General features: G+C 46.3%; 1 protein-coding gene across 2 annotated transcripts in view; it reads left to right on the top strand.

The window, feature by feature from the left end:
* SPTBN4 (spectrin beta, non-erythrocytic 4) overlaps positions 1 to 25,725 on the top strand; it is a 1,634,043-nt gene that overhangs the window by 1,368,991 nt on the left and 239,327 nt on the right. For both annotated transcript variants that reach the window (XM_086938241.1, XM_086938242.1), the window contains one exon: positions 15,404 to 16,248. In XM_086938241.1, coding sequence (XP_086794367.1) covers positions 15,404 to 16,248 — 845 coding nt within the window. The remainder of the gene's footprint in view (positions 1 to 15,403; positions 16,249 to 25,725) is intronic.

Here is a 25,725-nt window from a genome sequence, read left to right as displayed (position 1 = left end):
ACACTAGTGCTCTGGCGGTTATATCTGGAAGATTGTAAATCCAAGTTTTTAATTGTTTGCGGAATTCTGATTCCTTGTCCAGTGCTCTTAAGTGTGGGGGGAGGGCATTCCATGCTTTTGCACCTAGCACCGCCAGGGATTTACCCCCACGGGTTTTAAGTCTAAACCCTGGAACGGTCAGTAGGTTGGCATTTGAGGACCGTAGTGCTTGAGTTGGACAGTATCTTACATATTCTTTTCTTAGGTATAGAGGGCCTAGATCGTGGACAGCTCGAAAGGTAATTATCAGCACTTTGTACAGGACCCTTTTTGTTATCGGCAGCCAGTGTAGTACATTAAGGGCTTTGGTTGCTGAGGATTTTCTAGGCCATTTTAAAACCAGCCTTGCTGCCGCGTGCTGTACCATCTGGAGTTTATGGGTGACCGCCTTATTGGTACCGGCATACAAGCTGTTACAATAGTCAATGCGAGATGTAACTAATGCAATTGTGACTGTTTTCCTTGCTTCGAGGGGCAGCAAGTCAAAGAACTTCCTGAGCCCTTTTATCACCCCAAAGCAAGTGCCTGCCACTTTTGACGCCTGATTCTCTCGGTCAAACCAAGGGGCGGATCTCTTCTTTTTCCCGGGTCTAGATTTGAGTCTTCCCTGTCCGGTCATACTTTTTAGTTCAATCATCCAAGCCCTAAAAGTGTTTAAGTTTGGAGATCCTGCTAGCTTAGATCTGCATTCTCTAGCTATAGTAATTAATTCTGGATGGTTCATAGTAGCTTTCCAGTCATCTTGTCTGGTCTGGTTGCGTTCAACTGCATGCTTATTTTTAGCATTAGTCTCCAGTGTAAGCGTAAAAGGTATTAGTACGTGATCCGTCCATGTTTGGGGTTTCAGGTGGTCTGTTGTTAATTTATCTAAGTTAGTGGCAATGCAGTCTATCGTGTGTCCAGCCTCATGGGTGGCTTGGGTATCACAAATTGTGAGACCCAGTACATCCATGGTTTCCCTAAAGGAGGCAGTGGATGCTTCCGTTGTGGACTCTAGGTAGATGTTCATGTCCCCCAACATAGTAAGACATACAAAGAGTCAGTGGCGCCTCCGGGCGGACGCTCCCAATCGCCTTTCGACTTCCTCCACATCAGCATTAGCCCGTGAGGCTGCAGTGGGCCTTGTGCTGCGGCGGGGTACCGTCACCAGCGGCAACAACAGGCTGCTGTGGCTGGAATTGCCCTCACTGGCATCATCCCCCCCACTAGCTTGGCCTTGGCCAGTCGCCTGCAGACCCTGCACTGCTGTGGTGACTTGCTCCAGTGCCCTAGCGACGTCCTGGCAGCACTGCACCATTTGAATCTTCATCGCTAGGGAGCGACGCGATAGTTGGGAGGTGGCATTCCCGATAATATGATTGGAGCGTGTGTAAGCTGACTGGTGGGTCAGCAGCTGGCGGTAGCGGCGGCGGTTGACATCCTGCTGGGACAACAGGACCTGGCTGTTTTCACGGACAGCAGCGGTCATGATTTGCATTCTGTCAGTGAGCTGTCACGCATTACGTGCAGTCTTGTGCAGCTGCAGGTGGATGGCTGCCAAGTGACATGCCTGCTTCTGATGGACTCGGAGCATCCGACGTTCAATGGACAGGCCAGGATCCCGGACATTTACCCCCTTGCCAGCGCGTGGTGTTGTCACGCTGCTCCCTCACCAGTCCGCTGGGCTGTGATCGCATAGTGGCTGTGCACTTTGTCTGCTTTCTGGCTGCAACTGTTGTGGGCTGTGCCACTGCCATGGGTGTTACACGGTGTAGTTGTGGCGCGCCTGTGTCTGCAGGGGTGGCACTGTCCACAGGGGCAGGTGGTGGTACTACTGCTGCTGGTGCTGCCTGTGATGGTCCTGGTTGAAGGGAAGGATGGCCCTCTCCCTCGGTGTCATCGGGGTTGTCGTCAATGTGTAGGGCCTCACTGTCGGTGCTGGGTTGTTCTGTTCCACCTGTGATGTAAATGTGACCGTGATTAATGACATGTTTCTTGCACATGGGAGGTTGCTACATGCATGCAGGCTAGCATTCCCTGACTGGCTTTAGGAATGACTTTCACTTGGCAGGTCTGGCTGTATGGGGCTATCTGGAAATTGTGGTCACACTCCAAGTCCCACAATGCAATTGGGCATTTCTGGTGTGCATGGCCTGCATAACTGTGGTTTTCTAATGGGTAGCTCTGGAGTCATGGCCATTGTCAGGGGACAGGGTCGCAGACGCATGGCACTTACCTTGGGATTGTTGGATGGGTGGGGAGGAGTCCAGCCGGGTGACCCCCACGCATGCTTCGGGATTCAGGGTGTCCTCCACAAGGTCCTTCAGTGGGGTGTTGGGTGGTACAGTGGGCTCTCCTCCTCCGGTTGAAAGTCGCTCCCCCAACCTCTCTGCAATTAGTTCCTTTGCACGCCCTCTGAAGTCATACCACCTCTTCTTAAGTTCGTCAATGGAGCGCGATTTATTTAGATTTTGGCAAAATCGCAAACGCCAATTGCGGCCGATTGCGATTTGCTTTTTTTGATTGCATTTCTTCATGAATCCCATTCTGCGAATTCTAAATTGCGATTCGGTAGTTATCCCGATTTGGAATTCGCAGAATGTGGCTTTGATGAATCTGGGGGTTTATCTGGATGCAGATTCCTTACTGGCCCTCCCATCCTCCCTACTCTGCAACCTGATTAAAGGATGAGGGCTTCTCTTTTAAAAGTGCCCTGGAAATGCACACCAGTGATAAGTATTCATCGTGACTCTGCACTCCTGCTGTAAAAGTCACAAAAATAAACTAACTTCAGTGCACCGAGTGGGGCCTATTGGGTACCGCATACGTCACTTTCGGCGTGGATGTCACCAATGCGGAGCCGATCAACGCCACCTACCAGCATGCAAAGGTACTTCTCAAAAATTTCTGGAGACAGTCTGGTGCCTGGGAATGATTCTAATGTAAGGGATCTTTAGCTAGATAGAGTCTCAACCAGATAAGGCATTACTAAATGAAAGTAAAACTTGTTCGTTTTGGAGGTATTTGAATTTTGCGGCGTTTTACCTTTTTTTTTATTGCATGTCTTCCTTTTCCCTGGTTTTCTCCTGAGGAGTTTCTACTCTCCCATGTCCCTGGAGCCACCTGTCGTTTCTTTGACAAATGCCTGTGTGAAGGAAAGAAAACATGGAGGGGTGAAAACAGTGCGTGTCATCTGTCTTCTGGACTCTCACTCCATCACTAAGTGTAGAATATTCTTAAAAATGCCATGTAGGCATCTCGGGGACTGGTAGAATTATGACATTCAGACTTGTGGGCCCTTAGTACCGGAGGAGCAAAAAATGTGTCACCTACTACTAGTGTTCCTTGTGTGACTAATCAGCCCAGTGTTGGGACTCCCTGGCTCCTTTCGGAGTCACTGGCATTTGTGCTTCCAGTCAACATTGAGACATTCTCCTTAGAAGTGTTTTCGCATCCATTGCAGCATCAGAGGATGAGTCTCAACAAACTAGAGACCATGAAGGGTCATCCTCTTCCAGTGCAGTGCCTCCTAAAACCATGTTACATATCCTGTGGTTTCATCTCCCATGGTGCCTCATACTTCCCAATTTTTGTACGATTCTTTGTCACGAACAGGAACAAACTACAGGAGGTTGAGACCTGGTAATAAATGTATATAACAAATAACAATGTCTCAACAAGTAATATTTAAAGGCAATTATTTAAGAACATGCATAACAGTTGCAAGACAAAAGAGTAAACAGGGAGGCATTAATGATTTAAGCAATAATTGCTTAGAGTGATGTACATATTCAATGATAAATTAGGAAAGTAGCACTGCATTACATTAAATGGGCATGTAATCTGCAAAACGTGTGCACAAATGTGCTCTTGAAAAAGATGAATGGCGCAAAGTGACAAGTGAAAACAGCGAGACACGGCACAAGAGAACAGTGATAACGACATTTACAAAAGAACATTTTTGGTGGTCTAATTTCATTTGATAACAACTTAAAATGAGTAGATTGATGAATCAAAACATAACTGCTCCAAACAATAGCGCTTGGAATTCGACTCCATTTCAACCTCATATTAATTCACGTCATCATCAGGACCAGGTTACAGAATATTTGTAGTGGTAAATGGAATTAGGATGGAAAGATTTGTGCAGGGGGGATGTTGCCTTCTGGGGAGGTGGTGAGGTCCTCGATTTTAGTATTCACTTCTCGGACCACTTTACTCTGGGAGGCTCTTTGATCTACAGGCCCCCTGGTCCAGTGGGATGTTTCACACAGACCTGTGGGGACGCCATAACTCCCAGGGCGCTGAGATTCTCCCACTCAATTGTCTTAGAGGATCTCAATATTCATATTGATCAGGCTGAGGCTAAGGACCCGTGTGATTTTCTGGATATTGTACATGTGGCCAACTCGACCAGGGAGTTAGTCTCCCTACCCATCAGGCTAGCCATATACTATACCCAATTTGCACCAACTTTCCCATTTTGATCAGAGACCCATGCCCGGTTTCTTGGTCTGACCATTTTGTGACATACTTCTCGTGTGAAGTGACGAATGCCGAGCCCTTCATTTCGCAAACCTGCCTTTGGCAAAATTGCCCCATATGCGTTCAACCAAGTCCTGGAAACCTCTAGACCTATCCTCTCGGGTGACCATGAGGACCAATTTGATGGTTTTACCAGCTGGGTCTCTAAGGCAGTTGACATACTCGCCCGCAGTGCTCTCCTAGGCTGTCTAGGGAATCTCCTTCTAAACCTTGGTTCAGCCCTGAGCTTAAAGCACTCAAACACGAATGTAAGATTCTTCAGCGAGCTTGGAGTCGCAGTTAATCTTGTCCCGCAGCCAAGCTGAAGCTCAGAATCAAATAGAAAGTCTATTATGAGGCCATAACTTTGGCCAAAAGGCAATTCTATTCAAACCGTATTGACTCAGCTAAACACAACGTTAAAGAAATTTTGCGATTGTTCAGAGCTTTACGTCTCCGGCTCTGTAGGAAGGTGGATACCTGACTATGGTTGCCCCCAACTTTTTTCCTGGTGTTTTGCTGGTTTTCCGACTTAGTTGACCTGGGGCCCTGCCAATCAGGACCCCAGGCCTACTGCTCTCTCTCTAAAATGGATTCCCTGTACCTTAGGTACATTTTCAATTGGTACTGGGCCACCTTATCAGACCCTGTAACTCAGGGCATAGGTGTACCCAGGGCCTACCAGGGGCTGAAGCATGTATTATGCCACCCCTGGATGGCCATCTAAATCTGACACAACTGGCTGCACGACAGCTGGGGCAAGGTGGTGTAATCACCCTTTGCTTTAGATATAGTATACCTATATCTAACCCTAAAAATGGACACACAGATTCCTATCAGTCACTCCTATGGCAGGCCTTGACAATCCTGAAGGCAGAGTGCTTGGAATCGTGTGAGATGGTGCTCTGGCATGAGCTGAGCCCGTTTGCAGCTTGCGGAACCAAGTCCTAATAGCTGTTCCATGATAACGCATACCATATACTCTTAAGTGCATTATAATCCTCGCGGTTAAATGCTATCTTTGGTATCGCTTTATCAAAACATGTCGAGTAAGGTGTCATACGAATTGGAATACTAACCCCTCGCCAATTCTGGCGACGGGGTTAGCATTCCACCCTTCTAGAGGGACACGACATGTATGTAACTGTGAACCCCGGTTAAAGTTAACTCAAGCCTCAGCATCACAAAATGGATGCTGCCACCACAGACACGAGTCTGACCGCCTGCAGCTGGGAGTCCTTCCAGCGAGGGGAGCTTGGACAAAGGGTTTCCTGTCAGGGGCGGTGCTAGCACCATCCCAGACAGGGTTTTGTGTATCCTGGGTAGGCAGGGCTTTACAGGAAGGTGACTGCAAGTGGCCCCGCGGTGCTCACTACGCATCTGCCGGCTAGAACCAGTTCCAGGGGCACACCAGCCCCTGGCCTGGGGAAAGTCCGGCATGGGAGAGGGGTGTAACCACCCCCCTTCCTGGTCCCACCCCTAGGGCAGGATCTAGTCGCGTACCCACCCCTTTCTTTAGGATAAAGGCAGGAGCGGGGACCCTTCCAAATTAGATCATCTTTGAATCAAGAAACTACTTTCCACGAAAGGAACTCTCGAATCTTCTCAAGATTTCTCCCTTGTGACTAAGGAGTAGTCACCCTGCATCCGCAGGCACCATCTAAGAACTCTGCGGTTTGCTGCACGTCCTTCCTCCGGAATCCGACTGACCAGCTCGACGAGACCCGGCTTCCCTGGCACCTCTGACCTCTACCTACCTCTTCAGCTAAGCTGAGAACCGTAGGTGCGACGAGACCTCGAGGGACCGGCCATCATCAGAACTGCACGACTTCTATCTAGCACGACCGCCGAGGGATCCTCTGGTGAGTGCTTTGGGGTCCGAGAAGCCCCGACCCTGAGCAGCTCCAGCACCGAAGTCCAGCCTCCCAGCATCCACGAGATCTGCGTGGGGCCCTTCTGCTTTTTGCTGCTCACCGCGTTGTCTGGCTACTAGCCCGCTGGCTTGTGGCCTTCCCGACGACATCACCACTGCTGGTCTGGTTGCTCCAGACTGGCCCTTGCTCCCTTTCAAAAGAGGAGCACCCGGACCCTCCTGGTCCACTCCAGACGCCATTTTAGGTCCACCGCGTGGGCTTGAATTTGCCAAGACTTGTTGCCCCAATCCTGGGTCCAGCGACGTCGACAGCATCAACCATCGTGGGACAGCTCGCACCTCCATCCTGGTCGCCGACAACGCCTCCTGGTCCGTGAGACTGCAGAGCCCAGCGTCGCCCACTCACCTGGTCGAGGTGACTACCATCCGGTGCCCTCCTGGTGCCATCTGATCACTGGCTAGTGGTCACGAACTTGATCCCCTCTGCTTTCAGGTGTCATCCATCTTCGATCCAGGCTTGGATCACTTCGAACAATCTTCACTGGTCGCCTGCCAGCAACTCTTTCTTCAGGCTCCTGGTTCGTCAACGAGGATTCCCGACGTCTTTTCAGACCTATGCAGCTGCAGTCCCTGGGCTAGGTAACTTCGGCATTTCGGTGCCCCAGCATAGCCTCACTATCCAAGGGTCCAGATCCACTGTCGTTTTCGATCTACCTTATCGGGTTCGCCCGAGAACACTACCTTTGCTTTTACTAGCTCCCATAGACTTTGTCCCGCATCCCGCGTGAAAGTGCACACTCTGCACCCGAGTCCCCTAGGCCTCCTACTAGTAATCTGAAGGTTCAGTAACGTAGTCCTAGCGATTCCAAAGCCTATTAGACCAGTACTTACCTGCTAGTAATTTCGCATTCCACTTCCATAGTATATGGTTTTCCGTGCCCCTCGGGCATTTGTGTAAATTGTGCAACTTAAAGTATTTTCGTAAGAGTTTTGTTGTGTGCTTAGTACCCTGTCCTCATAAAGAGTACAGGGCTATTGTGATCTAAATAAATACACTGTTTATTTTCATAACACTTGTGTGGTGTCCTTTCACTTGGTGTTCAAGGGGTATATGTGATGGTATAACAGCTGGCTTAACACGCCCTCTAGAGTTTAGCCCGAAGACTGCCCTTGTCCATGCTACTAGGATAGCTGGTCTATAAAGTTGACTTACAACCAATCACCATAAGGGTTGTTTGGACTGTTACATAGTGATCACTAGAATAGTGAACACTGAATATCAGGCCAACTTCTCAGAGGCTCAAGCATGCGCGTCATCTTCCTCAGTTACCTGGTGCGACACTCTCTCAAATTCTTCTTCTTAGAAGGGCGGGCCCAGCAGATTTGGATTCCTCCGTCCACCTCCTCTCTACAGTCTGTGACTACGGGAGTCCCCCAGGGGTCATCCCTTAGTACCCTTCTTTTTAACATCTATGTGACACCTTTAGTCTATTTGGCCGAGAGCCTGGAGGCCAAGGTGATGGCCTACGCCAATGACTCACAGCTGCTCTTTACTTGGGACGATAACGATGACTCAGTCTCCTCGGTTCACCACTGTCTCTCTTCCATTTTTTAATGGCTAGCGGCTGCGCAATTAAAGTGTAATGAGGAGAAGTCAGAGATTCTCCTCTTTGGAAAATTCCCTCCTAACTTCCGGGAACCTCTTTGGCCTCCTGAGTTCCCCTTGCCCACCTCTGTAGGGAAGTCTGCCAAGAATTTGTGGGGGGGGGGGGGGTTGGTTTGACAAGAGCTTCTCCTTCTCAATCCATATCAAGAAGCTGGCCGGCAATTGTTTTGGTCTCCTCAAGACTCTGAGGAAGTTCTTCCCTCTCCTTTCCCATACAGCAAGAGAAACGGCCACCTGTACACTCATTCTATCCCGGCTAGATTATGCCAATGCTACATTGGCATTCCGGGCTACTTGCTGAAAAAGGTCCAGGTGGGCCAAAATGTGGCAGCCAGACGTTTTTTGGGTATCTCCTCCAGGAACAGCCTGCGACATCACCTGCACTCACTACACTGGCTTCCCGTGGCGTAACGGGTGAAGTACAAATCGTTAGTTTTGGCTCACCGCGCTCTTCATGGCCTCGGCCCATTCTATCTACAAAAACAGTTCTCTTTCTATGTTCCATATAGACAGTTGCGCCCTATGTCCCTTTGCCTTGCTCAGGTTCCCCGATTCAAATACCAGAGGTTAGGAGGCAGCTCGTTGGCAAGGAAGACCGCTGTTGCTTGGAATGCATTGCCCCTTGCAACATCCAGGACCCAGCAGTATTTAAGGAAAACTTGAAAACACATTCGCTTAAACAAACACCCTCACCCTTTCTGGCATCGCACCGAGACACTCGTGAATATCCGTGCGTGCTACAAATCAAAATAACATAACATAACTCAACTGGTGTGCCAGGGTATGAAGGGGCAAGTGAATATCCTGATAGGACCGCTGGGAGACCCGAACGATCATTCGTGTAAATAGTGAGAAGCGACCGAGGCAGGCAGAATGCCTGAAGTGTAAATTCCAAAGGAGGTATGGGTCCGCTGTAGGGGTTTAAGTAAGGATATCGGAGAACTGGCATCTTGGATGATAGGCTTCCAGTAGAAGCGTCTTAGGGTGAAGTTACTAATTTGGCATCTGAAAATCGGCAGGGTTCCGCCTGGGCGGCTGGAACTGCAGCGAACACGAAGGCATGACAAGGACGAACTAGGAAAAAGATGTCATTGTCATTGCTCTGAAGATAATCCGGCAAAGAAAATTAAGAAAAATGTTTGCCATTCTTATTGTTCAAGAGAGAGGGAATACTCTACATCACGAAGATCAAGTTCATATATGCTTCCTAGTAGACATGCATCTTCATGATGAAGGTGCTGTCTGTCAGAGGTCCAGAATCACCTCATAAAGTTTCATGTAAAGATAACCTTTCTCTTTCATAAGGTCACCAACATGGTTGCAAGGTAGCTTAATATTGATACATCTGCTCCTATTGTTATTCTTCAATTGTTTGTGAAATCTTCCTTCCAAAACCACAGGTTATACCCATGGTAACCCTATTACCAGGTCTATTAGAGAATACAGTGCATAACGTCCTGAATGTAGCCTCAATCCGACATATGGCTAGATGATAGGAGAACTACCAACCTCTGGGTTCGTAGTCCTCATTCTTGATGAAGACTCCACTTCCTGATTCTGTGGTTGGGTCTATGGCTAAAAATGCTATAAAGCCCCTAGTCCTACCTCTTCTGGATGGAAATAGAGAGCAAATGGATGGATGCAGAGGGTAAGAAAGTTTGCACAACATTTCCTGCTGTTCAAATAGTAGCAAGTTCATGAGCCTTTTTAGGCCACTGACGAAGCAAGTTATGGGGTTTCCTGAAACATTTTACTGACTGACTCCACAGAATGATAGATAGTAGTTTAAAGATATTTAAAAGAATGGCATGATTGTGTCTGATAAAACGATCAGTACAGTAAAAGACTCACTTAATTTTGCTGCTCGCACCATCTGTCCTGGCCTTTCTATGAGGGGTACATCATGTTAAGAATAACTTCCTTGATGCCTCAGCAGATGATCTTGTACCAGCCTTTCTCCAGTTCCTAACAAAGGTGGGCAAGTAACTCCAGAGTGTGAAAACTGAAACATTGAAGTCTTGTGGTCGGAAGAAAAGAAAGCAATTTCCAATAATTTAGTTCAAAGGGCATGGTCAAGGATTAAAATAAATACAGATCCTTTTTGGAAAAGGCAGCAACAGCTGTAGCAGCAGGTACAACAACAACCACTACTAAAACAGTATTTTCAGAAACAAAGGTCTCAGGAAAAGTCCCTCAACAGCAGGAATAGCTCCAGTTGTGAGGTGGCTCATCTCTGCCATCACTAAAAAACACCTCGATTGAGGGAAACATTTCCAAACAATATCTAGCCAGAAAGAGCATCAGAGGAAAGAGGAGTTTATGTCCTGAACACTGTGATTTATTGTTCTAAAATCAGGTTCTCTTGTTATGTGACTTCAATACTCCAAAAGTGCCAAGACCATTGCACCTGTAATATCTCAAAAAGAAAAATCTCTTCCTGAGGAAGTCAATTGTTTTAGAGAACCATGTTAATGCCTTTCGAGAAGCCATGCTGCCCATCTTTGGCATGCTTTCAGTTCCCTCTGGTGTGCCTTGGGACCTCCAGAATCCGCTGTGACCTCTACTCTGGTTACTGGCGGCAGATCCATTCCTGGTGCCATCTATTATCCAGTATTGGGTCTTTCATAGATTCACATGCTTGAATCATTCCCTGTCGTCGTAGTGGGAGTTCCAAGGCACCGTAGCAAAGCAGTTTGTTGTTGTATAATAGGCTATAATGGCAGTAGAAGGTTATCTTAGTAGCCCATCTATGTGCTTTAAAAATGACAAATAACAGGAGCCAAGCTCGCGACCGTGATGGCCGCAATGTAGCTCGGCTCCGTGAGCCTCCCTGCCTAACCCATATATCCTGACATGCATCCTCCTCCGAGACGACATGCTCGGAAAGAAGAAGGAAAGCTTGTACTCACCATCTATCCCGGGGGCTCCTGCGAGCGGCGGATCCGAAGTTACACCCCTGTTTGATCTGAGGCCTTTGCGGCGCGGAGACCGGGGACTTGCCTGTGGAGGTCAGCCGGCGAGATGGTGTCGATGGCGGCCCCTGGTGGAGAGGAGAGGTTGGCCGGGAGAGGCCGTGGTGCAGTTATGCCGATGGCAACGGATCGGGCCCGGTCCAGCGGCTGGAGGGACCCGTGGTGAGGTGTGGCATGCCGTGGATGGGGGAAGACTGTGTAGTAGGCTCCCCCCTTTGTTGCCTTGTCCGGCCATCTTGAAGCTTTGCGCCCGGAGTCGGCGTGCGGTGCCCGCGGGGCAGTGGCGCTGGCGGTCCCCCCTTTTGTGGCTCTCCTTTCTGCACCCAGATTGACACTCCTGGGGCTCGAGGGGGCTCCCGCGGTGGCCTTGCTTGAGAGCCCGCTCCAGAAGTTGAGGCGCACGAGGACGCGACTGGATCTGCAAGATGGCGGCCTGCGCCCTGAGTCACGGGCTGAACCAGGGTGGCGAATTTGTACCGCTGAAGTATACGGGGGTCTGGTCGTGTGAGCGGGAGCCCACGCTTGGTGATGTTCTTGACGCCTTAAAGACTTTACATGCGACCCTGGCCCCCGACGCCCGTGTGCTGGAGAGAGGGACGGCCGCCATTGCTGTCCGGCCGTCCCTCATGGACGCGGCTCGACTCCGAGTGTGTGCTGTTTTGTCCCCATCTGTTGCCGCGAGGAGTGCTGTCACTGTGCATCGGCAAGAGTATACACCAGCGGCCCCGGATCCCGGGGTCGCCCCGACTGTGGCGGGTGCGGGCGTGGGCACCACGTCGGGGCCCGTTCCTGCTCGAATAATCAGGGAACAACGTAGATTGCCGATTCGAACTGCCTCGGCGAGACCTCAGTGTTATCCTGCGGGGACGACTCCACTTTCCTGGGAGGTGAGACTGTACCCACACTGTTTGTTGTTCCCGTTGTCGTTGCTGAAACGTCTAGACTGCCGCAAAAAGTTCTTGCTTGGCCGCTGGTTGCTGGAGTCCTCTGGTTTGCTCCCATGGTCTGTCCTGCTCCGACCATACGGCCTCTCCACTTTGCTTTGTTTGCTGCCCGCTACTCTACCATGCGCGGTAGCGATGGCTAGGAAAGGACAGGGGTGTGTCGGTTCTGGACCCGGAGGACTAATGGTTGGTGGATGGAGATGAGGAGTGCCCTCAACCATGATACTATGGACAATTCCTTCGAAGATTTATGATAACCCGAGACTATGTCGATTTCGTCTTGGTGCTGCATTGATGTGTGTGATGGCGGGGGCTAGGGGCCGAATTGTTCGATCGATGGCTTTCCTCTCCACTGGTTCTTTCTCTTTTTTGTCTCTTTTATTTACTTTTCTCTCTCTCTAACTTTTCCTATATTTCGGGTCTCTTATTTAGGGCGACAGGCACGCTGCTGGTGGGGTAGGCCGTAGCCTTCTGCAGGGGTGCAGGGTGGGGTGGGTGGGTTGGGGTCTTTTTCTGACCGGTCCTTTGTTTCTACGGCTCTTTTGTGTCCTTTTCTTAGGACGCCGTGGCTGTGCGTGTTTCCCACGGTGCGATTGCTTGTGGGGAGGGGGTGGGTATTCTTACTTTATATGGTATTGATTGTACAGTTATCCTGACTTGGACGCCCCACCCCCAATAACGTGGTCCCCAGTTAGACCCCCATCTCAACAACGGGGAATGATTCAGGCATGTGAATCTATGAAAGCTTCCAATACTGGAGAACTACAGTTACAGGTAAGTAACTTGTGTACTTTCGGTCTGTATTTATTTTTAAAAGCCGTAAAAATACAGAAAATTGTGCTTCTTCTGATTGACTTGCCATGCAGTCTTTCCTGAATTTCAGGCCAACAGCTGAGCAGGCAGACCGCATGGTCAGTTAAAAAAAAGGGCGAGATTTGCTTAAACACAAGCAGATGTTTATGCATATATCAAGTCTAATGATAGTATTTATCTGTGGATGTAATGTTTTGTTATATTTGGCTGCTCAATTTGTCACAACACAATAGGGATCAAAGGCTGAATGCATGTTCATCAGTTAAATGGAAATGTACCATTTTACAACTCCATTTATTCTCAAAACACAAAATAAATACGGATAAATACCCACAAGATAGCCCAAATATAAATATGAATAAATACAGACGGAAATGTTAAAAAAAGTAAATACCATAAAGCCGAGAGCCCTATTTGTAATGCTGCAACGTAGAAACTAATGCTTTCACCAAACATTATTGCATTGAATCTGGTTCCAGAACTGATATTCTGGTTGGTAAGGCTTTCTTGCACAAATTAGTTTATTATAAATTACTTTTCCGTTTTTGCCCTCATCTTTATAACCTTGCTTTGGTGCTCTGCATAATGTATCTTGCTATTCTAGTCTACTGCTTATCAGTATAAGAGAGAATCCTCTGACAGTGTCATCCTACCTCCCCATTGTAGATATTGTCTCTAAAATATATACAAATTCCTTCTGTGTTCCTTTTTTTCCAAATGTGTTGATGAAAAGACAGAAAAGATTGTGATTGTTTCATTTTATTTCTTTGAAGAACAGCGGATCCTACACTGTATAATTGGAATTTTGGTAGCTTTAGAATTCCTTAAAGGGGTGGTGCTGATTAACTCAGTGTGCACTCAGCCTATTTGAGGCTACATTTTCTCTATACTTTAGGGTTTTGAGAAAGGTCTAATATATTGGTATTTTCAGGCAGACAAAATGTACTGTTATTTAGCTAATTGTTTCTTTGTAAAAATATTTTAAAAAGATGATGGTACGGTGATCAAACATGTGCACGGATATATTTAGCTCTTTGTCGAACTAGGTTTACATTTTAGTGGGGCTTTATTTTTTTTAGCAACATCTTCGTCTTGCTCAAAGATGTGAAATATATGCGTCAAAGATGAGGGTGCTGTATAAAAAAAAGAATAAAGGAATGTGTTTGGGGTATTTGTGAGTTTAAACATGTTTTGGGCCACCAACGAGTGAGGCAGCTCATAGCTGTCCATGTACCTTTTTCACATGTGAGACCAGGGTGCAAAGGCAGTTGTCAGAAGCCACCGTCCTCTGTTGTCCACAGTTTGCTAGCCATGAAGGAGTGTGCAGCTTGCCACTGCCAACACAAGGCTTGTGGGAGCTGTAACCAACCGTACTCCCCCACGGCCCGAAGAATGCTGCAGGCCACAGAGCATACACTGGTGTCAGTAGAAGTTGCTATGAAAATGGAGAGGGGATCCATCCTCTCAATTTTGGGCAGAACATACCACTTCACCTTTGGCAAATGTAAATGTAAATGTATGTAGACGTAATGAAATGTGCAGACTTTTCTTGTCCTTGTCCAAGACAGGAATATGAAAAATAGTTGCACCTCCCCCATCGCGAACAAGGTGAGGGTTAGTGGTACATAGCCCCACTCCTGCTCTGAGGCAAGCCAGTTGAGTTAGCAAGTTACCATACATACAGGGCCAACTCAGAGATGGGAAACAACCTTTACAACGCAACTTTTACAACGCACTACCATTACAACAAAACTTTTACAACGCAACATCCATTACAACGCATGCCATTACAACGCAACCATTACAACACATGACACTACAACGCATACCACTACAACGCATGTCGTTACAACACAGTCATTACAACGCATAGCATTACAACACATAGTACCCTTAAACTATCCAACACTTACCCTACTATTGCACCCCCTGGAGTCAGAATAGTAATTTTTACCCCTACACTATCCAACATTTACCCTATTGTTGCACCCCCCCTGGAGTTAGAATAGTAATTTTTACCCCTTCACTATCCAATACTTACCTTACATGCCATGTAGTGTTATGCGTTGTAATGGTATGCGTTGTAAAGGTAGTATGCGATGTAATGGAATGCGTTGTAAAGGTAGTTTATAAAAATGTGTTGTAATGGCATGCGTTGTAATGGAATGCGTTGTAATGGATGTTGCGTTGTAAAAAATGCGTTGTAAAGGTATGCGTTGTAAAAGTATGCGTTGTAACGTCATACATCCCTCAGAGATGCCCTGCAAAAAAGGAAATACAGCCTCACACTTCAGCCAGTTAAAAGTGTTCTGAAAAGTATACCTTGTAAATGTTGAATAGGGGCAGTAGTGGCTACAGCCCAAAATCTAAAAATATCACAGTTCAGCTGGCAAACTCATTGCAGTCTATAGCGTAAAATAACAGGGACACCCACACACTGCAGATTCCATCAACAGTGTAGGTACTAAAATGGGTTTACAAGACATACAGATATTTGTGATTATAACCTTTTCCAGTCTTATCAAAAGAGTCACTTGTATTAAATATATATATATCAAATACAAATTATTTTTGTTCTCTCCATCTTTTTTAGCTTGAAAAGTTAAAAGCAGAACAAAGTAAGCAGCCTCCTACTCCACTTCTTGGGCGAAAGTTTTTGACTGACCCAGGAGAACTCACACCAACTAAGGCTGCTGTTCCACTTCTCCGTCCATCTGCTTATGAAAAGCCTGACTCCAAGTTAGACCGGAAGGATGCAATCAAGATGTTAGAGTCTCAACCTGTTCTCAATGGAATTAAACATGAGGGCTATGAGCAGAAACCTGAAATAGTGGAACCCAAGACTGTATATGTGCGGCAAGAGATTAAACCAGAGCGTTTGCAACCAAAAATCGACCATGTTCAAGACAATCTTCAGCACACTATGGGACAAAAAACCTCGAACCTTAAAGAAAAGGTAGAGGCAAAGTCTCTGACTCATGCAGGGTTGAAAACTGATAGGGTAGACTCAAAGCTTACTCCACACCTTGCAGTGCAAGAGGGACTCAGTGTGAGTTTTGAACAAACTGAGGCCAAAAGTGGGCGCGGAGAGCCACATGCTGAAAGACGACGTGATCGCCATGAGCGTAGGCAGGAAAGGCAAGAGTCCAGCGAGCATGACACTCCTCGGCAAGAGCAACCTGAGAGGAAGAGAGACCGTCATGAAAGGAAACTGGAAAGGCAAGAGGCGGAAGAGCATGAGACCACAAAACCAGAGCCATCAGAAAAAAAACGAGAACGACATGAGAGGAGGATTGAACGACAAGGTTCAAGTGAGCAGGATACCCCAAAACAGGAACAATCAGAAAGGAAGAGGGAACGTCAGGAAAGGAAATTGGAGAGGCAGGAGTCTAGCGAGCATGAGACTCCAAGAAATGATCCATCTGATAAGAAAGGAGGGTAGGTATCAGACAGTCTGTTATCACCATAACGTATTGCATAATGTAATAAGCATCTGATTCACAATGGGATACTTTAATGAACTAAATGCGTGTTAAAAAAATCAAGGTTAGGTTACAACGACACTGTTACTTTAAATCCAGTTTTTCAATTCCGAATTTTGTGACAAGGATGAACCTTTCTGCAGGAAACCTCACATCAATGCCCTTGTTTTAATGCAGTTCAGCAAACAAGAGCTTTCCAAAGTTATCATTTTCAGTTTTATATTTACATTTACGTAGCCGAAGACATGATAATAAAAATATTATCATCTTGCTGTATATATAGTGATGTATAGGTCCCACTGACATCAATTTTTAAGTTGCTTTTACAGGATGAATTTGGGTTTGAAGAATCAGTTCACCTGAAATAATTTTGTTGCCTTTTTTTTTATATAATGTTGATTGTCTAAATCGTATTTTCAGTGCAAATTGTATAATTTCTCAGGCCATCCCAAGTGTACTTTCACAGTAATCTCAACCCTTGATGTATGATACCTAAAGTTATTTTTTATTTTGGGCTAATGAATCCTTAAGAGCCACCTGTTTACTTAACAAAGAGGTGATTTCAGTGTGAGAGAGAGAGGTAAGGATAGTGGTCAGTTGTGTAGAATAAAGGGCACTGTATTTGTAAACTGGAAGAAGAGTTCTGTTTAGAGGAAGATACTTAAATTGCACCCTCAACCCCCTTCATTTGCTAGTGGCAAGACACACCATGTGATTAACTCAAATGTGTTTGCATATTATTACATTTTTTTAAAGGAATTATTTAATATTTCCTTTTCATACCACCTTTTTTCAACTCTCATAGCTCTTTCATTTCAAAAGGAACAAAATGCATCAGCCCAAGATAAAAAATAAAATACTTCCTAAAATTGGTGGGCAATAGAATGATTCATGCAAATGCAAAGTACTTTGAAGAGAGGAACCCCTTATGATTTAAGTGTAAAACAAAGATAGATGGATATCGAGTGGCAGGGCCCTCTAGGGAAGAGGTGCAACAAGATAGAAGAAGTGGGTAAGTACAGAGAGATCACAAATGAGGAAGAGTGTAAGAAAAAGATGGGTGGAATCAAGAGGCTCTAATGTGATATACCTCTTGCCAGTGCAGCAGCGGTTGAATAGGATTGTCTGGGCTGTGTGAAGCCAGGCTGGTTGAGAATTAAACATTGTAGAGTAAGAATGATAAGCTAGACTTAATGTGGGTTGCAGAATATTGGAGAACATGAATAGGAGAAATAGAATATTCATGTTGTCCTAAAGAAAAAAGAACGTTAGCCAGTATTAGGGGTGTCTTTTATAGATTCACATGCCTGAATCATTCCCCGTCGTCGGGATGGGAGTACCTGGTACATAAAGAAAGTAATGTCCTATAGAAATATAGAGAAATAGGCCCAAGGGTCTCACCTTAGTAACATATCCATGTCCTTTTGTAGAAAGGGCTAAACTCTAGAGAAGAGCCAATAAGCTATCACCTCCCTCTAGAACCCTCCTGGAAGGACCCTCAGTCCCTCAGATTTTCTACAGCACGTCGTGCTAAGGGAGTCTCCTCTGAGCTCTGCTCAGTTTTCTCTTCTCAACTGGGTTTCCAGTGTTCTCTGGTAATATTTTCATATTCTGGATTGTGACTACTAATATTTTCATGGCTGAGACACCAAGAAAGGGTCTTTTTAGGCCCTGTGGATCCTGTGGGAAGAAAAGGCTACATATAGATGACCAACATAAAGACTGTCTATATTGCCTGTATCCAGACCATTCTTCCAAGGATTGCAAGGTATGTCGTACCTTATCCTCTAAAACCCTCAAAGATTGTGAGGGACGCCTACTGACCTGGCTTCAGAGGTTGAAAGACAGGGACCAGCTGGAATCTTCTGAAGAAAGTGAAGGCTCTTCAGTTTCTTCCAAGTCTTCTCAGAAGAGACCAAGAGTGGCTTCTCCTGGCCCTTCCACACAGCCTCAAAAGAAGACACTGAAAAGGTCTTCAGAGGTCCATTCTAAGGCTATTCTATCGAAGGTGTCCTCTCAGGAAGTTCCCACCTTCCAAAAGCCAACTTCAACCCCGTCGACGACGAAGAAAGCTGTTTCTTCAGTACTGTATGTCACTACGTCGACGACTACTGTCTCAACGTCGATGGCAATGTCGTCATTGACTTTGTCGACGACTACGACCCCATCGTCGACAGAAGGTAAGACGGTGTCGTCGACGATAAGCATCAAGAAGACACCATCGACGCTGCGCTCGCCGATGAATGAGTCATCGATGGGCTCGACGACGAAGACATCATCGTCGACGCCGACAACATCGTCGACAAAGACACCGTCGACAAGGACGCCGTCGACGAAGACACCGTCGACGAGGACGCCGTCGACAAGAACACCATCAACGAGATCTCCAGCGATGACACCAGTATCGACGACGGCACCGTCGACGATAACCCTACCGGCTATAGCATCCGTCGACGTTTCGCCGCCGACTACCACCCCGTCGACGGGCTCGTCGACGACAATAGATCCAAGTTTGAAGAGCACATATGTGCATCTCAAAATCACAAAAGAGACACTGACGCCGGCTTTAACAACGCCAAGTAGAGTCCAACCGCTGCCTCCAGCATGTCTCCTTGAAGAGGAGGATTCAGATGAAGGGGACATGTTCCAAACTGCGACAAGCCCCTCTGAGCTTAATGTGAAATATCAGGAAAGTTCAGATGAAGATGAGGAGCAGGAGGAAAAATATCATCCACCTCCTCCACCAATGGTTTGCCTTCCAGCCTCTTTGGTCTCTGACTTGCAATACCTCATAACAGATTACAAGCAGAGGTTTCCACAGTCACCTGCACCTCAACCCTCTGCAGTACCTCCCTCACCAAGACCACAACCTCCACCTTTAAATTTACAGCCGAATCCAGTCAACTTATCACATCTTCCGTCTACTGATGAAGACGAGGAGGAAGACCAACATGAAGAGGGAGAGCTTCAATCTAACCACGATGAATGGGATGACTGTCATTCCCTACCCTGCTTCTCCAGTACCGACACAAGCAGACTCGGCACCCGGAGACATCAGGGGATTCCATAATGTCGTTGAGAGGGCAGCTCAACGTTTCCAAATTCCCATGGTCTCTCTCCAGCAGGACTGCTTCTTATATGATTTTAAGGAGCCCTTCAAAAAATCAATGAAGTCGATATTTATAATTGAATACCTGTGGGGGCGGTGTTGAAGTGATGCAAATCCCTTCCTCAGTACCTCCGGTATTACCTCGCTTGAACAAAAAGTACTGGGCGCCTGATACTGCGCCAGCTTGTTTAATAGGACGTCCCAAGCCGGACTCGGTAATTACACACTGGCAGCTCAGAAGAAGTCCAAAAATCCTTCTGCCCTGTTGACAGCTCCGCGGGATAAAGAAGACCGAAAGCTAGACAATATTGGAAAACGTTTCTCAACAATGTCTGGTCTGACAGTAAAGGCGTCCAATGCCTTAGCGCTTTTGGGACGTTACAACAGACAGTTATGGGCAGACATAGCCCCATATCTGACGGCCTTACTTGAGGAATCGAAGGAGGAGGCAAAGAAAATATTACTTGAAGGGGAGCGCTCAGCGTCAGAAATTATAGACTGTGCGATGGATATCGCAATGACTGGATTTCGCCAACTTGCCGGAGCAGTAGTTTTGAGGCGGCAGGGTTGGCTGAAGGCAACTTCTTTTTGTCCCGAAATACAAATGAAAGTCTTAGATATGCCTTATGATGGCCAATTTCTCTTCGGGCCTCAGATTGATGAGGCGTTACAGAGTATAAAAAAGGACACAGACACTGCCAGATCATTGGGTACTCTCCAATACAAAAGTCTGTCCTTTCGCGGATCAAGAGGGAGAGGACAGTGCTCTTATGAAGGGGATTATCAATATTGGTCATCTTACTCTTTGAGACAGCAACATCGGCCACAGTTTCAACAGCGCCAGCAGCAGCAACAATCCTCTTACAGCTAAGCGTCCTTTCGGGGTAAAGGCCATCGAAAAGGCAACGCACAGAGACACTGACCTTTCCCTTCGGCCGGTCTCCAATTCACCTCTGCTTTCAAAAATTGGAGGAAGAATTTCCCATTTCCTAGAAAATTGGAAGCAAATTACCACGTACCGGTGGGTTCTACAATTAGTTCAATTCGGCCATTCTTTGGAGTTCGTTCACATACCTCCCCAAACTCCTCCCCGACCTATGCTTCACAAAAATCTACATCTGCTTCTCAGAGAGGTTTCTCTTATGCTCCAGAAAGGAGCGATAGAAAAAATCCCTCTGTCCCAATGAGGGAAAGGATTTTATTCTCGCTTCCTCCTAATTCAGAAAAAGGAAAAGAAGTGGAGGCCGATTTTCGACCTCAGAGCCCTCAACAAATTCCTAAAAAAGCATTTGTTTCGTATGGTAACGATCCAGGAGGTCTTGCAACTCCAAGATGTGGAAGATTGTATGGTATCTCTGGACCTTCAGGATACTTATTTTCACATCCCAATTCACAGAAATCTGAAAAAAATTCTTGTGATTTGCAGTAGCGGGAAGACACTTCCAGTTTCGTCTCCTACCTTTCGGACTCAAGTCTGCACCTCGCATCTTTACAAAATGCCTCTCTCCAGTGGCTGCATATCTCAGACAACAGCACCATCAGGTTTTTCCATATCTGGACGACTGGCTGATCAAAGCTCCATCCCTAGAAGACGCGTCCAGGTCTTCAAACGCTTGTCTGCAACTTTTCAATCGTTTAGGACTCAAACTCAATCGGGAAAAATCAGTCCTTCTGCCTTCTCAGCGTATACATTTCCTAGGCGCTACACTCAACACAAAACTGAAAAAAACTTTTCCATCACAAGAGAGAAAGGACAAGCTTGTGACACTGGCTGTTTTCGTAGCCTCAAAGAGAACCCTAACTGTTCGCCTCTTCAAGTCCCTACTTGGAATGATGTCATCATGTATCCTACTTGTTCCTCCCTGTCGCCTGAAGATGCGCCCTCTCCAAGAGGCGCTTTCAGCACAATGGGTCCAATGCACAGGGTCATTCGACGATCTCATAAAAATGACTCCTCAAATTCTCAAGGCTCTGCAATGGTGGATGTCTACTCAAAATCTTTCTCAAGGCTTGCCCTTCTTTCTTCCAGCGTCACCTCATGTCATCACGACAGACGCCTCACTGGGAGGCTAGGGAGCTTTCCTCCAAGAACTGCAGATAAGCGGAAAGTGGTCCCCCTCAGAAAGAGGGCTTCATATGAATCTCCTCAAACTGCGGGCGGTCATCCTCGCCCTTCAAGCCTTTCTCCCAAGAATCAAAAATTCTCTGGTGCTCGTTCGTACGGATAATACCACGACGATGCACTATCACGCGAATTGCAGAAAATCTGGAACTGGTTGATCCTGCACAATATTTCCCTTTGGGTGGAATATGTTCCAGGCACGGACAACGTTTTAGCCGATTCACTAAGCAGACAACAAACAACGTCTCACGAGTGGGAACTAGATCAGGGGACCCTCAACCAAGTATTCTCTCAATGGAGTACTCCTCTAATCGACCAATTCACCACAAAGGACGACGCCAAATGCCAACACTTCACAAGCTGGCATCCCAAAAAGGATCGCTATGGAATGCATTTTCGATCGCATGGTGCAACGTCTTTGCTTACGCCTTTCCACCATTTCCAATGATTCCCAGAGTCCTCAGGAAATTGAAAGTGGAGCCCTGTACACTCATTCTAATAGCCCCAAATTGGCCACGCCAACATTGGTTCACAGAACTCCACCATCTTTCTCTGGAACCGCCAATGCGGTTGAAGCAGTTTCCATCCCTTCTCACGATGAACAACAGGCAAGTCCAGCATCCGAATCTGGCATCACTCAGATTATCCGCTTGGCTCCTGAGTTCAAGGAACTTCAGAATTTAGATATTCCGCCAGATTGTAGAGCCATTCTGGCTCGAGCAAGAGCATATAGTACCACCAAGACATATTCTTTAAAATATAAGAGATTTTGCATTTGGTGTAAAGCTCAAAAGGTACATCCCTTTTCTTCTTCTTCACAACAAATGCTGCCTTTCCTTCACCATCTGGCAAACTCGGGCCTTGCTCATGCCTCCATCAGAGTCCACTTGGCGGCGATATCCCGTTACAGGAGAACTACTACTGGTCCTTCTCTCTGGTCTCACAGATTGATCAAACAGGTTCTTAAAGGTCTCTTCAGGACTTTTCCACCTGTGAAGACTTTACCGCCTGCCTGGCAACTTAACACAGTCCTTAATCAGCTCATGAAGCATCCCTTTGAACCGGTACACAGGGCTGATCTGAAATATCTCTCTTGGATGACAGCACTCCTTCTCGCACTAACTTCGGCAAGACGAGTAAGTGAGCTCCAGGCCTTCTCAATTCAGGAACCCTTTCTACAATTCAAGCAAGACTGTAATATTGCGAACAAATCCAAAATTTGTACCAAAGGTACCGTCGGACTTCCATCTCAACAAGCCCATTGTCTTGCGCTCTTTCTTCCCAAATCCCCAGACTGCAGCAGAAAGAACGTTACATTCTCAGGACCTTAAACACTTTCTGAAATTTTACATTGAGAAGACAAAATCCTTCCGTAAATCCAACCAGCTTTTCGTGGCTTACAATAGACCCAGGAAAGGTCTTCCACTCACTAAGCAAAATATTTCTCGCTGGATCTCTGCAGCTATTGCATTCTGCCACGATCAGGCAGGACAACCCCTGCATTCTAAAGTACGAGCCCACTCTACCAGAGCGATGTCTACATCTATGGCGCTGTTCGCAGGAGTGCCTATCATAGACATTTGCAAAGTGGCAACATGGAAGTCGCCACATACCTTCACCAGGCATTACTGCCTGAATACAGAACTCATGAAAGATGCTGCAGTGGGACAAGCAGTACTTCGCCATCTGTTTCGATAAAGGTGAGCCTTCTTTTCATCCCACCATCCTTTTTCCATGTACGCACATTTCTTGATTGTATTATTTGATGGTATTTCTTCCTGCAATTGAATGTTTCTATTGGTCACTTGAAATGTTATTATCTAATGACTTGTATATTCTATACCATCCAAAATGTGCTTATCATTGCTTGCTACTCTGATTCAGGCATGTGAATATATGAAAGACACCCCTAATACTGGATAAGAAATGCGTTACTTACCTGTAACTGCAGTTATCCAGTATTGGCGTCTTTCATAGATTCACATGCAACCCTCCCGCCTCCCCTGGAAGGACTCATCTAATTCTCTCAGTGATGCGCTTGTTTAGCACGGTGCTTCAGAAAATCTGAGGGACTGAGGCTCCTTTCAGGAGGGTTCTAGAGGGAGGTGATAGCTGATTGGCTCTTCTCTAGAGTTTAGTCCTTTCTACAAAAGGACATGGATATGTTACTAAGGCGCCTATTTCTCTATATGTCTATAGGACATTACTTTCTTTATGTACCGGGGACTCCCATCCCGACGACGGGGAATGATTCAGGCATGTGAATCTATGAAAGACACCAATACCGGATAACTGCAGTTACAGGTAAGTAACGAATTTCTTATAATAGTTGATGTGTGAATTAATGTAGGCATTAGTTAGTAGTTTAATAAAACCAGGAAAGGCAAATGGGTGACAATTGAATTCTGTACTAATAACTAATGCCAGAAAGATTGGGGGTTTTAGAGAAAAAAAGTATACAAGAGCCATGTTCTAAGGTTGCTAACAGATAGAAAAGGAGATTCCTGGGGGGGAATCAAGAAGGAGTGGCATAGCAAACTGAAGAAAAGATACAGAGCTTTGTTCTTGAAAGATCTATAAAGGAAAAAACTGTCTAAGGTACTGAATCAGAAAACAACTAAATGAAAGGTGATAGGTGGTGTGCATATATATATATATATATATATGTATTTGTATATGTATATATATATATATATATATATATATATATATATATATATATATATATATATATATATAACCTACTGGAGGTTGCCAGTAGGTAGTTATAGTTAGGACCTATTTTCCATAGGAAATCCCCAACATTCTATTTGGAATAACTTTGGCGCAGGTTCACAAATCTTCACAAAATTTTTCAAAACTGGTGGGGCGCTCCGGTCCGCTCCTATCCTGAAAGTCTTGGGGTGATTCGTGAAGCGGGGGCTGAGAAAAAAGGGGGGTCCCAAAACGTGTTTTCCCCATGCAATTTTCCATAGGTACCGTTCATCGCGCCCACAGCCTGAACGGCTGAACGGAATTACACCAAATTTGGCAAAGTTGAAGTCCTCGGTTCAGACTCGTGCCTTTTGCTTAAATGGTGTAAATACGTTCAGTAGTTTCTGAGAAAGTTACAAGTAAAAGTACATATATATCTATGGCCTCGGTGGATGCGCACACTAACCGCACCGTTCCGATCACGTGCTGAATGCTAATTGGCTGTCAAGTGGTTGTCAACATTCAAAACCAGTTGACAGCCATTTTGTGCCTCTGTCGAAGCGAGGGTCTAGAAATTAGTGGAACAAGTGTTCAAAATGTATAAAGGGGGAGGTAAGAAATCATTTGACCCTCTAGACCTGCTCAGGGGGTCCCACAGGGATCCCTAGGCCCCACAAAAAAATGTTTTTGTTTTTTTAAACGGACAAATGTGCTCAGGGTGTATGGATCCGCCGTAAAAAAAATAAAAACGGAAGCACGGGCTCCTGTGCATGTTTAAAAATTAGCTACCTGGGATGGTCAAATCTCGGGGTCTAACATATTACATTTGATGGTGGTCCAGAGGGGCCCTGAAGCCCAGGAACTGTCATTCCCCAGTGCTACAAAATAACTGGGTGAGGGAGCTCAAGGGTCTGTATAAGCCCCGGGGATTACCACTCTCTGGGGCTTTTTATATTTTGGGAGGGGGGCCACGTGGTCTCCATTCTGGAGCAGGGGAAAGCCTTGGGGAACACCACCCCCAAGGAGCGGCTCCTGCTGTGTCTCGGGGTGCTTACCCTCGGGACACTGCTGTTTGCTATGGCAGGGCGGGAGTCGAGGTTCCCGCTCTGTCATAGCAAACTTGAGGGCATTTTAACAAGTGCTATTTCGCCGCAATTTTTTCGAAAAAGCCAAAACTGCGGTGAAAATTATATTGCCCTATTTACTAGGTAACGCTAAAATGCATTAATGCATGTTAGCAGCTAGTTTGCTAACAGCTCGCCTCGTATCTCCAATGATTTGCAATGTAGGTGTTCCCAGAGGCAAGGTGGGTGTTCATATGACCATATAATATGGAAGAGGGAGGTAGGACAACAGCGTTGTATTCATAAGGGCGCCCTGGATTTGAGGACCCATAGCAAAACTCTTGTTAATTGCGGTTTATGTTGGATCCTAACATCTGTTCTGAAGTAGACTTGATATGTTAAGTGCACAGTCTTATATTAACAAGGTTTTCACTTGCGAACAGG

This window comes from Lissotriton vulgaris, chromosome 9 (genome assembly GCF_964263255.1).
Source record: "Lissotriton vulgaris chromosome 9, aLisVul1.2, whole genome shotgun sequence".
In the NCBI taxonomy this organism is placed as follows: Eukaryota; Metazoa; Chordata; class Amphibia; order Caudata; family Salamandridae; genus Lissotriton; species Lissotriton vulgaris.
This window is presented reverse-complemented; position numbering and strand designations above follow the sequence as displayed.